Here is a 14,786-nt window from a genome sequence, read left to right on the forward strand (position 1 = left end):
CTGCATATATCCACAAGTGATCACAAAAGCACCGCAAGTATTGATTTAGGTGGATTTGCAAATATGGAATCGTGAATAATGAGAATTGACTATATCGTATTGTCTTTTTCACTCCCCATCAGATTGAATCTCAGGCTGGAAGGGATGTTTAGAGCCAGCTAATTTAGCTCCTTGTTTTGCACAGAAGAAAAATAAGCACTATAAATTGAAACACTGTGTATTAAAACACCTTACAAATTAATCATGAACAGCATGTCTCGAGTAATGTACTGGATTAGCCTCTTTTTCTTTTTAAATATTATTTCTAGGGCGCCTGGGTGGCTCAGTTAGTTAAGCAACTGCCTTCCGCTCAGGTCATGATCCTGGAGTCCAGGGATCGAGTCCCACATCGGGCTCCCTGCTCGGCAGGGAGTCTGCTTCTCCCTCTGACCCTCCTCCCTCTCATGCTCTCTCTCATTCTCTCTCTCGCAAAAAAATAAATAAATAAAAATAAAAATTTATAAATATTATTTCTAGCCTAAATGATGTACTGTGGTTTCATGATCGAAAGGGATTTCATCTAAGGAAAACCCTAAATGTCAGTGAATATGAATAAGAAGTATACAGAATCTATCTACCCTAGACTCTATGACCATTCTATCAAGAAGGTTCCTCCTAGAACATAGATCTAAGAAGTGACTCTGAAGCTTCTTACTGTCCCCATTCAGATGACTCTGTGTCCTCCAACAGACTGAGTTGCTCTCATACAGCTTCATTTAACAAGTCTGTCCCAATTAACCCCTCTCCACTCCACTCATTACCCTTTAGAAGGTCTGCGAAAGAGTCTCCTGGTTGACCTTCTGGTTCTTTCCACTGTAATGGTCCTGGGCTCTGCAGCAGCCTCATCTCCCCAACACAGATACCAAATACAACAGGGGGAAAGGCACCCCTGCCTTCCGATTCTGGTGGGTGTCCCACTCGGCAGGATCTCAGAATTGTCCAATGGGGAACTGGGCTGCTCTCACCCCCAGCCCTGCAGCTTGGGAAGGTGGCATTCCCCTGGAAATGCTCTGTGCCAGAGCACGGATCTGCCCTCGTAGTTGAGCTGGAGAGAGGTATTCAAGGTGGGAGTGAGAAATACTGGCTTGTCGTGGGTTCCCAGGCAGGGCAGAAAGACAAGTGCAACAGTGGAGGGTTTCCACCGGTAACGGCCCCTCCCCCCTTGCTTTCCCGGCCACTTGGTTTGTAGGTATCTCGCACTTCTGAAGGCTCACCTTAGACCACTTCGCTTTTACAAAAGCCTTAGTACCTAGAAGAAATCGGAAGAGGATTTCTGCTTTTACCCAAAAAGGGGACAGAAAGCAAAAATAACATTCAGCATGGGTTTTGCAGCAAGTTGTGTGTGATAAAGGCAGGATGCACCCTGAGCAGCGAGAGGGGGCCCCCCAAACTTCATCCCCAGGAACTACACTCAGCAGCTCAGCATCAAGCTGCCTGAGCTTTGAACGGTGTCTTTGAGCATCTGTGCTTTATCTCAATTTATTCTGTGCCTCCATTAGCAGGATGTGTCCTAAGGTATCAGGAAAGCCAAAGGTTACTTTTTGGGGTCTGGGAATGCTCACACAGGTTTGTTGTTTTTTTTTTTCCCCATATAAATGAATGGTAATTGCTTCTTTGCTTTACGCCTTTGCTCTCAGCTTGAGAAAGTTTTCATAGGAACACTCTACTTTCAGAGAGCAGGGAAAACCCGTCCTTGAAAATATTTATCTTTGGCTCTGGATTTCACTCTGATGTCAGAAGAGTCTGAGCTTTGTGATTTGGCGAGGGCCTTGGATTGAGTAGATGGGGATCTTGTTTCTACACATTTACAAGATACAAGATGCTGTTACACATTGGAGAGAGGTAGGAGGTCGAAGGAGTTGTGGTCTGGAGGTACTAGGAAGTCATTGTCAAGGCTGCCTGTCGCTGGGAACCCTCCACCCCCTCAGGAGAAGGGAGCTGTTTTAAGAGACTTCAGGATGAAAGAGGAACATCTGGAGTATCAGTAATTAAGTCTGAAATGTGGTTCAACAGGAAGTGACAAGTCTGTCCTCAGAGATCGGTTCAAAGTAGGGCAGTCTCCATAGTTTAAATATCACTGGTTCTGGAGGTAGGTCTTATGGGATTTTTTAACCCCTTGGGGTCCTTTAGGGTCCTCGGAGGATGGCCTTGCATACACAGACAACAATTACAGAATTTAATCACAGCACAACATTTTTAGTTACTTTGGGAACTTGAAGATCTTTCTCAATTTTCATGGTTAAAGTACAACCTAGCCATGCTCGTGGGACAAAGATAATCCCCACACGTTTAAACTAAAAAATAAACTGGCTTTGGAGTCAACTTGCATTTTCTGTGTTATCTTTGAAATAACTGTAGGATGGGGAATAACTTCCTTTTATTCCCCCCGTTGATGGTAAGAGTTAATCCTTACAAAGTAATGGCTTTTGATATTTGACTTCCCCTCTTCTACTTGGAGTTTCTATCTGAAAAACAGAAAAATTTCAGCTTGACTATCCTGAAACATAATTCAAGTCTCTTGCCACCCCCCACCCCCTTTTTTAAAGGAAATGGAAAATCTCCTGATTTGGAATATTAGGTTATTTGTTCCAACGGGAGCAGAAATAAAATGTGGGGAAGGCTAACTGCACGTAAGGAGGGTAACAACTCGCTGTTCTTGAGTGGCTGTCTTGGGCTCCCCACCCTCCCCCAGAACTTGCATAAATGAGGGGGTCTGGTGCTCTATAACCATTTCGTAAGAACTAATTGTTGTAATTAGCCTTGTTCCCTGGAGGAAGGGACTCCTAGTCCCCCAGCTGGGGGTAATGTCTCAGCTTTGAAAATCTAACCAGGCTAGAATTTAACACCCGAAGGAGCTGTGGACCGCTTACCCCCAGCCAGCCCCCCCACCCCGGGACAGCTGCGAGGCAGCCCCTGTGCATTAGACCAACCAAGCTTTCTGACCTCAGGGGTGGCCTAGCAACTAGAGTCCCTTAGCAAGAATGAGAGAGTCAAATGCAAGAAGCTTTTAATAATCTCACAGAGTATTTAATACTCCTTGAGATGTTTTTTTTTTTTTCCTCCTCTCCATGTCGACACCACAAGCCACAGGGAGGTGGGCAGGTGAGGGTGGGGTTGGGTTGCGGTTTCTCATACCCTGTTCCTGTTCTCTGAAATCCTGTGCCTTATCCTTAAGATTAAGGATTCCTCGATGGGATTTCAGGTCTATTTCTAGGTCAGTGATTGTTCCTCCCCGTTGGCCAAAGGTGTGAGAGGGATGGGGCAGGTTCTTTTTAAAACTTTGTGATGGCTTTTGTTTCTGCTTTAACTTGATCTTCCTCTTGGGCCCAGGAAAGGTTCTGCATCTGCCGCAGTGGGGGGCCTGCTGACTTGTAAACACAGGCAGGAAAATTTGGGAGAAGGCAGTGAAAGAAGTCAGCATCTCTAAATCAATTTATGATGCATGCAAATCATGTTTTCAAATATTTACAGAGTCTCCGAAGGAATTACATCACTGTTTATAGCTGTTTTGATTGTTTTTTATGACTCAGGCCCAGGAGAGCCAAGCGATGTAATTCCTGAGAGATGCTGAGCCTATGCTTCGAGCCTCCCCTCCTGAGCGGAAAGTCGAGGCGAAATGAGCAAAGCGCTGCCCGTAATAAACCGCGCACTGGCTGAGCAGTGGGGAATTAATGTGCTGCTGGGCGGTGGGAGATCTTTCCTCAGTTTGCAAGTGGTGAGGGCGAGCTGCGGTGGCCCAGAATAGATGGGAGTGCCCAGCCTGGATGCAGGTGCAGCCTTTGTATCTACCTCCTCCAGGGAGTGTTAGAAGATTCTGGTGGAACTAACTCGTGAATGATTGGGACTTGATGCTTATCCTCAGATTCCATCCCATGTGGTAAAACTGCCTTGACTTTGTTAAGAGAATTGTCATCCATTCCCATCAGAGGACAGGAGAGGGAGGGGAACCTAGTCTCTAGCACGACAGGAGGGAGGGGACCAGATCCTGTCCATCCTCCATGACCCTGGTCCAGTCACTGCGGCCTTGACTGGTGCATTTAGCACAAGAGCCCAGCTCTGGCCCCGGGTACCTTGTCGATCTCCTCTTCCTCGGTATCTTGAACACAAGTATGGATCCACACCAGCATCCTTGCGGGACAGTGTGGCACAGAGGTGGAGGCTTGAACTTGACCTCATATCCCAGCTCTGCTTCTCAGTAGCTGTGTGTGACCTCTTTCTGGATGTAATGGATCAATCCTTGTAAATTCTCAGACTAATGCTACATCTAGTGCCCAGCATGCAGTCCGCTCAGGAAATGTTTGCTGTTATTATTCAGCATTGTGACTTATATTATCAAGGCCAGTCTTTGAAACAAAGTAGTCGGGTTTGAAGTTTGAAAGCCTTGCTGACCCCCAGCAGTTGAGGCAATGAGCTAATCAAAGGCTACTTGGAGAGAAGCCGGCTCCTGGGCACTGAGGGCGCTGATCACTGAGTATGTTAGCTGAGTCTGTATGCAAAGCCATTCTTTATAAATCTCTAAGCAAGTTCCAGAACAGCAAACATCTTCTGGCTGGCAAGATAGCTCCAATGAGAGCATCCAAGAGGGGCTGGTGCTGTCCCTGGGGGTCCCTGGGAGGGCCTGAATCCACTGCCCCGATGCAAGACCTGGAGCCTCTGGTGTGGAGACCTGAGCCCCTTCCTCCTCTTCCAGGAGCATCCCTGTGGTGCAGACTCTTCGGACCACTGCCCTGACCACTGCCTGTGCTGACCACTCAGACCAGCGCGTGGGCTACCTGGAGCACGTGATGGCTCGCATCTCTATTTCCCACCCACGCCGGGGAGACCTCCAGATCCACCTCATTTCTCCCTCAGGAACCAAGTCTCAACTATTGGCCAAGAGGTAAGGCCAGGCTGGCCTAGCAGGGCTGGGGCAGGGGCTGGGGCTTAACAGGAGGGCCCATCCAGCCCAAGGTCACAGCATCCCTGCGGGGCATCCAGGCTGGTTTGTTCTTCCTTCCAGCAGCTTCCTCTTGGTGACATTTACACGTACCACCCCCCCTCCCCCAACCTGAAACTTGGCCTTCAACACCATCCTGGAAAACTTTGGTTTCCAGGCAGGAGTGACAAGGGTTTGTGGTTGCTTTGTTTAACGGAGAGATTTATGGAATCCTGGCTATGACTTAATTGCTCTTAGAAGTGTGCTGAAGATCATTTTTCTCATATTCATTCGGCATCTGAAGTGAGAATGCGTATCGGAGGAGGACTGCCTTGCCTCCCGAAGCTTTGGCACGGTCGTCCAGTTGTACGTAGCGTGGTTGAACTTCTGTGGGCAGGAGGCTCCACTCTGTGGGAGACGTGGCTTGCGTGGGGCGCCCGGAGGCTGCTCTGGGGCAGGATTCTCATGCAAGGGCCTGAGGGGGTCCCTGTTTAGCCTAAGGCCCAAGAAACAGGCTCTGAATTCTGGGGTTTCACGTACAGTTCATGGAAAGTCATGGAGCCACTTCTTCCACGAGGTCAGAAACAAGGAGAAGTGCTTTAATGCATTTGTGTCTCTAGCAGGTCACTGGTGTGAAGGAATTTGTGGGAGCTGGGGGGAGGCGGAGAGGGACTGGGGCTTCTTTTCGGCTCCCTTAGCTAAGAGGCGGAGGGAAGAGAGAGGTTTCAGGACAAGCGAGCATTTCTGGCTTCTGTTGAAAAAGAGCTGGCAACTGAACTGTGTCCCCCGCCACCTCAGGAGGTACCCTGTGATGGCCCGTCCCCGTCCCCTGGGCTGTGGCCCCACTCCCTGCTTGCCCACGCTGGGCCCGCTTGCCTCAGTTGGGTTACCTGCCTGGGGCGGCAGCCAGAGTTGGACTGTAGGGTTCAGAAATGGGGGTCGCGAGAATGCCTCCATTCGGGGCCGGGCAGGAGTTGCCCTTTTTCTTAGCCCCCTTCCACCCCACCCCTACTTGGCAGAAGACACAAAGATTGGCCTGCTGCAAGGACAGGCAGATGCCGGCCTTTGTGTGAAGGGGTGGGGAGCTGTGCCCTGCACTTCGTACCCCGCTGCAGAGGGGGCTGACAGGCAGCGCCCAGCGGGCCAGCACTGAGTTTGTGGTTGGTGCCCCGGAACCAGCCCTGAGACCAGATCCTGGCTGCATGGGTTCCCAGGGCTTGGCCATCCGGCTCAGGCCCCATCAGGTTAGGTTCCACCCTCGTAGCCCAAGAGCCACAGGGGGCCTCTCTCCCCGCTGGGGGTAGGCCGGGGCCACCCTCTGCCTCTGCCCGGAGGAGACAAGCAAGGCCGTGAGCAGCCTGAGAGTACCAGCTGGTCAGCCACAGTGTTATGCTCTTTTGCAACCAAATTACTATTACTGGGACTTTGAGAGATTCCATAGAAAAGTCTAGATTTCTAGCATTCCTTGGAAGATTGGAAGTCCTCTGCTGCGGGCTCTCGTTCCCCGTGCGAACTCCAGACTGGAGCTGGGCAGACGGGCGGGTCGGCTTCAGGCACCCGAGGCCGGGCAAGGCTCCGCTTCTCTGGGCTCCCGCGAGGTCACCTCCCTGGAGCCCCGTTTGCTGCAGGCTGGACACAAGGAGGCATCCGAGGTGGTGAGCCCTGACTTCGGGGCAGGAGCTGGGTACGGGCAGCAGAGGGTGACCTGGGTTGACCGAGAGCCACCGTGAGGCCTCGAGGTTGGGGCGGCCGTGACCTGCAAGGACCAGGGCCAAAGATGGGCTTTGGAGCCCAGAGAGTCAAGCTGCTTCTACCCCTGCTCCTTCACTTCCCAGCGGGGTACCCAGCAGCCAGCCATTTCTCCCCTCTTTACCCCTCACCTCCGGAAATGTCACTTTACTCCTGTTGCAGGCAGGATTGCTACAAGAACTGGATATGATGATGCAGAAGAAAATACCTGGCACGTGCAGCTGGCTTCCCGTCCTGTCCTGCTTCCATCCATCTACCTAACCTGGAAGAACTTTCCAGGCCCCCCCGTCCCCCCGGCATTCCCCCCACTGGCTTGCTTGCACTCTGTTTTTCCGACCTCCATTCTGCTCAGGCCCAGCGTGAGCCCCTCAGATGAAAGAGAGTGGGTCCTGCCAAGTTCGTTGGGTTCACGACGACCCGTTTGCTGTTCCTGTGCCATCAAGCACATTAAACCTGCCTGGCGGCCACTTGGCACTCTTCTCTGTCTTGGGAATTTGGTTTTTTTTCCAAGGCACAGATTTTGTGATTATATCAAGTGTGTGTATTTGCGGATCTATTACCTTCACCTTTCCTTCACATCTCGCTCAATTTGGCAGCTTTTTCAGGTAGCAGTATTTTTTTCACGAAGAGTTAAGTGGACATTCATTAAGTCTTTCAGCCCTTAAAAGACAGTTTGTCTTTGTTCTGTCCCAAGTGTGTTGTGTTCAGCTTGGCATCATGTGTGAAAATCAGCCTTGACCTTTGCAGTTTCTTAGCAGAAAGGACAGGGTGTGCCCCTTCCCCTCACTCTTCTCCACGCAGGGAACGTTCTCTCTATAAGCATGCTTATACGTTCGTTGGATGTTTAGAGAACACCCAAATCAGGAATCCAATCTTATATCACACAAAACATGCATTTGAACTTCTGCCAAGCAACAGAGCCCTCGGATTAAGACCTTCTTCCAAGAGATGCGAAGTTAGATGGGGAAGGAAGGGGAAGGGAGAAGAACTGGGTATTGGAAGAAAGAGGGCATCCGTGAGTTGCTTCCTGTTTCCTGCTCAAGTCAAACAAGAGAAAATGGATCTGGGCTGAAGTCCCAGTCTGGGAAGACCTTGGGGTATGGAGGCTTATCAGAACCCTGGAGGGGGAGGCTGGCTGAGGGGAGGGAGCTCCTGCGCCAACCCCACGCTGCCCCCAGGGGTCCCTCCTGCACACACTGGAAAACAACCAGGCCCATTAGTTATGTCATCTCCCCCAAATGCACCTGTTGAAACTCCATTAAGCTCTGGAGAGTCGCAGGCACATTTTTCCTTCTTAGTATCTTCTGGAGAAGAGCACACAAGATCTGGCTCCATGACAGATGTGAAGGTTTCATTCATTCCACAGGCCAGCATTTTAGAAAGGCTTCCTTTGGGATGCCCCCGGGGCATGTGGCCTAACCTCCATCTGCTTTTGTGCACCCAGGCATTGGTGTCTGGGGCTCTGGAGGATCCCTTACTGGGGTAGGAAGGAATCACACACCTTCTGAAGGAATATTTTGGGTGTGGGGGTGGGTTTGAAGGCCTTCTCTGGTAACGTCTTAAACACTTCTTGGTCCTGGAAAGAACAAGGACAGGGGTCAGAATGCCCTCGAGGGAGTCCCAGCTCTGCCGGTTACTGGCCGTTGGACCTACCACTAATCATGACACTTGGGATCTCTCGGTCTATAAATGAGGATGGCAGGAGGGAGACCATCGCTGGCTGAGTCCCTGTTGGGCAACAGCGAGTCCTGCCAGCCTGCCTGCCTCTCAGAATATTTGGGGGACCCAATGGGATAATGGAGGGGAAGCTGTTGGCCAGGGCTCGGTCGTCATGCAAAGGTTTGAAAGCAGTTACCTGCTTTTACCTCAGCTGAGGACCAGGTCTCTTTTTCTTCCGTTCTCAAAGCTGCTGCCCTTGAGGTGGTGTTCAGAGGGATGATTGTAGCGGTCACCCAAGGAGTAATTCCGAGGTGGGAGACGGCCCTCCTCGGACCCGGCCCCCTACCCACCACTCCTTTCCCGACCCTTTTGTGTTCTCACCCCGAGTCTCCAATTGCAGATTGCTGGATCATTCCAATGAAGGGTTTACAAACTGGGAATTCATGACTGTGCACTGCTGGGGAGAAAAGGCTGAGGGGGAATGGACCTTGGAAATCCAAGACATGCCGTCCCAGGTCCGCAACCCAGAGAAGCAAGGTCAGTGGCTCAGAGGAATTTCACACTCCACTTTGTATCTCAACCCTTTTGTCAACTCCAGACTTTTATTTAACTGTAATGTCTCTGGTAAGTCTTTTTTTTTTTTTTTTTTTTTAATGGAGGTACAATTCACCATGGAAATCCTTTTTATTTAAAGTGTGTAACTAAATGACCTTCAGAACATTCACAGCATTGTACAACAATCACCACTTACCTAAATCCAGAACTTTGTCATCACTCCAAAGGGATGCCCCATACCTGTGAATCAGACAATCCCCATTCTCCCAGCCCCCAGCAACCCCTAATCAACTTTCTGTCTCTATGGGTTTGCCTCTTCCGGACATTTCACGTCAGCGGAATCACACAATATGTCGCCTTTCGCAACTGGTTCTTCCAGTTAGCATATTGGTTTCAAGGCTCATCCATGTTGTGGTATGTATCCGTGCTTCATTCCCTTTCCCGACTAAATATGATTTAAGTGTATTATATGATTGTGTATATAATATTTGTTTTATCCTTTCATGAGTTGATGGACAGTTGGGTTGTTTCTACTTAACGGCTACTGTGAATCATGCTGCTTTGAACATCCACATGTAAGTTTTTATGTGGGTGTACGTGTTCAGTTCTCTTGGTTGTATACCTGTGAATGGAATGGCTGGGTTGTATGGTAATGCTCTGTTTGACTGGTTGAAGGACTGTCAGACTGTTCTCCACAGTGGCTGTGTGCCATTTTACTTTCCTACCAGCACGATATGAAGATTTTAGTTTCTCTCCATCGTCATCAACACTTGTTTTATTATTTTCATTTCCTTCTCATTATAACCATCCTAGTGGGTGTGAAGTATATCTCATTGGGGTTTTGATTTGCACTAATTTCCCTAATGACTAATAATGCTGAGCATCTTTTCGTGGGCTTATTGAACACTTTTACATCTTCTTTGGGGAAATGTCTATTCAGATCTTTTGCCTGTTTTAAAAACTGGGTTGTTTGTCTTTTATTATTGGGTTGTAAGCGTTCTTTAAATATTCTGGATACTAGATCCTGACCAGATACCTGATTTGCAAATTTTCCCTCCCATTCTGTGGGTTGTTCTTTCACTTTATTGATTATGCCCTTTGATGCACCGAAGTTTTCAATTTTGATGAAATTCAGTTTATTTTTTCTTTTATAGCTTGTGCTTTTAGTGTCATATTTAAGGAACTATCGCCTGATCTAAGGTCAAGATTGAAATCTATATTCTTCTAAGAGCTTTATAGTTTTAACTCTTACATTTAGGACTTTGATCCATTTTGAGTCAGTTTTCTATATGCTGCGAAGTAAAGGCGCATATTCATTCTTTTGTATATGGCTATTCAGTTGCCCCAGCACCATATGTTTTAAAAAACTGTTCTGTCCTCCACTGGATGATTTTGGCACTCTTGTTGAAAATTAATTTGCCATAGATGTATGAGTTTATTTCTGGACTCTTGGGTCTATTCCGCTGGTCTGTTCACCTGTCCCTAGGGCAGTACCACACTGTTTTGATTACTGTAGCTTTTGTAGCAAGTTTCAAAATTGGGAGCTATGAGTTCTCCAGCTTTGTTCTTCTGTTTCAAGATGGTTTGGGCGATTCTGGGTCCCTCGCAATTCCGTACAAATTATAGGATCATCTTGTTGATTTCTTGCGGGTGTGGGGGAGTAGTTGGAATTTTTATAGAGATTTCACTGAATCTAGTTCAGTTTGGGGAATATGGCCATCTTAACATTATTGAGTTTTCCAATCCATGGATATGAATGTCTTTTCCTTTATTTCGATCTTCTTTCATTTCTTTCAGCATTATTTTGTGGTTTTCGGTCCACATGTCTCGTACTTCCTTGGTGACATTTGCTCCTAAGTATTTTGTTCTTTCTGATGCTATTGTAAACGGAAGGGTTTTCTTAATTTTGCCTTTGGATTGTTTGGGTTTTTTTTTCCCCCTCTGGGAAGGTAGCCTTTCATCACTCTCTTTTTGGTTCATAACCATTTCTTGAAGCGATCTTTATTGAATCCCTACTTTGGGCCAGGCACTGCTGGAGGTGATGGGGCTACACCAGGAGAGAAAATGAGAATAATCATTACGTCTTCTGCTGTGGTCACCGAGAGTGGTCTCTGATGTCTTCCTATCTCTCTCTGTTGGATTCGGACTCAAAATGAAGGGCAGGAACTAGGCTCCAGTCTTGCTTCTCTGTGGAGACCCTTCTCTGAGGTTTGCTTTCATTTTTCTGTTGTTCCCAGGGGCCTACTTCTCAATCACCCTAGAACCTTCTCCTGTTCTGGTCCTTTTCTGAATTTTTCATGAAGCATAGTTTTGGGGGATTTTTTTTTTAACCAGGGAGAAGAAAAGAGCATTGACTTGCCTTATGTAGAAAATTGACTTTAAATGATCAAGTCATCTATAAGGTTCCCAAAAATCTATTATCTATATAGGTCATCTATAAGGTCCACCAAAAATCACTTTCTTTCTGCCTTTAGGATAATAAATGGCCATCTTGAAAAGACATTACTGTAACAAAGTCTAAAAATACAAAAATGCAAAATTTTAGATCACCTGGAATTCACATATTTTAAAAGTAGAAGCTCCTGAATTCTTTTTAAAAGCCCGGGAGTGCCCTGGCCTGCTGTTAAAAGTTAAGGATTAACGTCTCCTGCCGCCTGCATCCTCAAGCATTCCCCCCTCCCCCCCAGACTTCCCGCGCCCGTCAGCACCGCCCCTTGCCCTGGGGGCCAGCACGACCGAGACCGGCGACCACACCCACACAGATGCATGCATCTGTGGGGCTGTGTGTACAGACAGCACAACTTGTCTGTCCAAGGCCCATATCTGTAGCGCGGAAGAACATGCGCACTGTTGTGATTCTGGTAGATGTTTATTTACACCTCCAAGAACTTTGCAAGTCAGGTCGCTCTCTGGGCCTTGGTGTCCTTGGCTGGCTGGGAAACAGAGCTGAGCAAGATGCTCTCTGAAATCTAAGAGAGGAAGTGCCTCTCTCCGAGGCCGTGGCCCATGTGGCTCATCCACATCCTGGAGGGGGTCTTGCTGGCCTGAGGTTACCCTTTCCCCATTTCTAGCCTGCCCACATCTCACTCCTCTTCCAGACACGCTGGGGCTGTCCTTCTCCTGCAGGGGTGGGGTGGGTGGTGAGATCGCAGGCACCTAGGAGATCCCAGACGCCGGGACCAGCACTTCCCGTGGGTGGGTGTATCAACATGCAGGTGCTGATGGGGTGTGTTGAGTGGTACCCCAGATCCTGCAAGACCACATGGCGCCGGGCTTTGTAGGCCATCGCAAGGATTGGTGGGAAACCACTGGGGGATTTTAAGCAGAGGAGAGAGATGATCTGAACTTCTGGGTTAATAGGCTCCCTCTGACAGCTTGGTTACACTACCCTCAAGTGTGGTTGGAGGGGGGAAGAGGCAAGGAGGCCAGTGAAGAGGTTATCACAATAGGAGAGAAGGTGACTCAGACCAGGGTGGTAGCAATAGAGATATTCAAAGTAGTCAGATTCCAAAAGCAGTGTTGAGAGGATGTGCTGACATCAGATGTGGGCTATGAGAGAAAAGACGAGGCATCGATGACTCCACAAGTTTTGTTCTGTGCAGTGTATGAATGGACTTAACAGTTTCCCGGATGTGCAACATTGCAAGAGAGGGGGCGCTGGAGAGAAGATCAGGAGCTCAGTTTGGGGTGGGGGGTTACCTGTGACAAATCCAGGTTCAGATGTGTACTTGGCCATCAGGGCGGAGGTCCAGGCTGAAAATACACGTTTAAGTCTTATCAGCAAGTAGCTGGTAGTGAAAGCCACAGTGTGGACAAGCTCTCCCAAGGGGCAAGTGGGGATACCCTGGGGTCCTCCAAGGGTGGGCACTGGGAGGAGATCTATTTACACCATGATGATTCTCACAAGTGCAGGTACCGAGCTTGGGGGTTGCCATGGTACCCAGCAGAGAATCATATGCTGCACGCCTCCCCACACCCCTTCCCACCTCCTCAGCTCCCTGCCTCCTGCCCTCATCTTCCACGCTCATCTCTCAAACCTTGCTTCTGGCTCCTGTCAGGTTCCCAGTGCCTCTGCTGTGTGGGTCATCCCAGGTGTGCAGTGGTCATTTTGGTGAATGAATCTGTGATCAGCTGCTCTAAGTGCGACAGCGGACGCCAGCTTAGCAATGCAAGGGTTACCTCCCGAGGGGGGCCCCCCTGCGTGAAGTCCCAACACAGGCCAATGTCCATCCTCAGGCCTGATTAGAAGCTGGGTCTCTGGCTGGGTGAGGCAGGACCAGAAGAAGCTCTTCTAGCTCTGACCTTTGGTGGTTTGTTGGAATTTGGGGGGATGGGGACACACTGTCACAGAGAGTCTGCATGTTCCTGTGGCTGTTCCTACGGCGGTTCGTTCGCACGAGATTTACCCCGTAGGGAGGTGCCACTCCCGAGCCGGCCTTTACAGAAACAAGGGCAGGCAAGTGGCCTCACCACTGCTCTTTACTTCAAGCCCTTCTTTCCGTGCACGAGCAGGGTGGGTGCCTCTCTCTGGGCTGCACGCTCAGCACACCCAGGCATTAGCGCCTCCTCCCTCTGCAAGAGGTGGACTTGGTCTTGGTTCCAGCAGCATCTCTCCAGGGTGAAGGGAGGGAGGGGAAAAAAGAAAAAGGAGTGAGAACGAGCTTTCAACCAGTCTGCCTTTCACAGCAGGGCTATCCGCAACGCTGACACGTTCAGCCACAGAAGGCGACGCCAGTTGACCAGTTTCCCACTGAGTCCAGCGTTCTGGGGCCCAGGAGAAAGGTGGGCCTGGGAGCTGCCTGTCAGTGTTGTCGGTGCCCAGGGCATGATCGGGCCCAGAGCACATGTCTTTCTGTCCCTGGTTGTTGGGTCAGGGAGGCCTCTCGGTACCAGGTCACCGACAGCCTCAGTGCCAAGAATAATGCAGCAAATACAAAGACAGGCTGGCGAGAAAGAGCAGGGCTGTTCTCGTTTCTCTACACTGCTTCTGGGACCCTGTTTTGGGGGCGAGGTGCTGGTTCATTTCAATATCCTTCAGATCTCTGCAAGGCACTTAATTGCTTAAGCCAACCCACCAACCACCAATGCCCCTCCAATGGAGTGCTCTGGAATAGTACTTTAAAATCTCAATGAAGACCAGGGTTTATTAAGTAACCGAGTCTTCTGAATATGCCAGCTCGAACAATCCTCACCTCCTGGCAGACTGAGCCTGATTTATGTCATTCACTTTAAAACTATTCTTTGAAAACTGCGTAGCAGATTAGTCATTCCTGCTCCTCTTCAGTTCCTGGGCCAAGGGAAGGGTGTGTCTGCTCCCAGGATCACTCTCCTCCGGGAGACAAGCAAGGAGTGGAAAGGAGTGCGCATCCTGATTCACAGCTGTGTTGTCTTTACAAGTGGCTTTTCATTCATTCTTGCATTCAGCATACCTTTATTGAACTCTGAGTGCTAGATCCCAGCACACTAGGACCTTGCCCCTCACCGGGAAGCAGGCGTGGGCCCGGGGGTGGGAGAGTGGACTCCACAGGGAGCCCGGCATCCAGGGTGGGTGTGCAAGCCGAGCACCCCGCAGACCACCCCAGTTGCCATCCACAGCCTGCAAGGGGCCAGAGCAAAGGTCCCACCTTGCAGAACATCTTCTGGAGAAGTATGGCTGCATTTTAGAAGGTTTCCATCTAGAATGCTCAAAATTTTAAGTCTGGGTCTTTCTTAATGCAAGAAGTTTCAGTCCTCTGGGAAACATGTCGGCCTCAGTCCCCAGCATCTGGTTTGAAACAGGCCTGGGATCAGTCGGATCCTCCTGCCTCTGCTTTTCCCAAATCTGTGATGTCTTAGTCCGTTCAAGCTGCTGTACCAAAGTGCTGGAGAC

General features: G+C 49.4%; 1 protein-coding gene across 1 annotated transcript in view; it reads left to right on the forward strand.

The window, feature by feature from the left end:
- The window catches only part of PCSK6 (proprotein convertase subtilisin/kexin type 6), a gene marked incomplete at its 5' end in the record, with an annotated part of 182,135 nt that overhangs the window by 118,728 nt on the left and 48,621 nt on the right, over positions 1-14,786 (forward strand). The window contains 2 exons of the mRNA XM_035024323.1: positions 4,730-4,918; positions 8,763-8,899. Coding sequence (XP_034880214.1) covers positions 4,730-4,918; positions 8,763-8,899 — 326 coding nt within the window. The remainder of the gene's footprint in view (positions 1-4,729; positions 4,919-8,762; positions 8,900-14,786) is intronic.

This window comes from Mirounga leonina, unplaced genomic scaffold, assembly GCF_011800145.1.
Source record: "Mirounga leonina isolate KUSES-001 unplaced genomic scaffold, KU_Mleo_1.0 Mir_178, whole genome shotgun sequence".
NCBI classification, from domain to species: Eukaryota; Metazoa; Chordata; class Mammalia; order Carnivora; family Phocidae; genus Mirounga; species Mirounga leonina.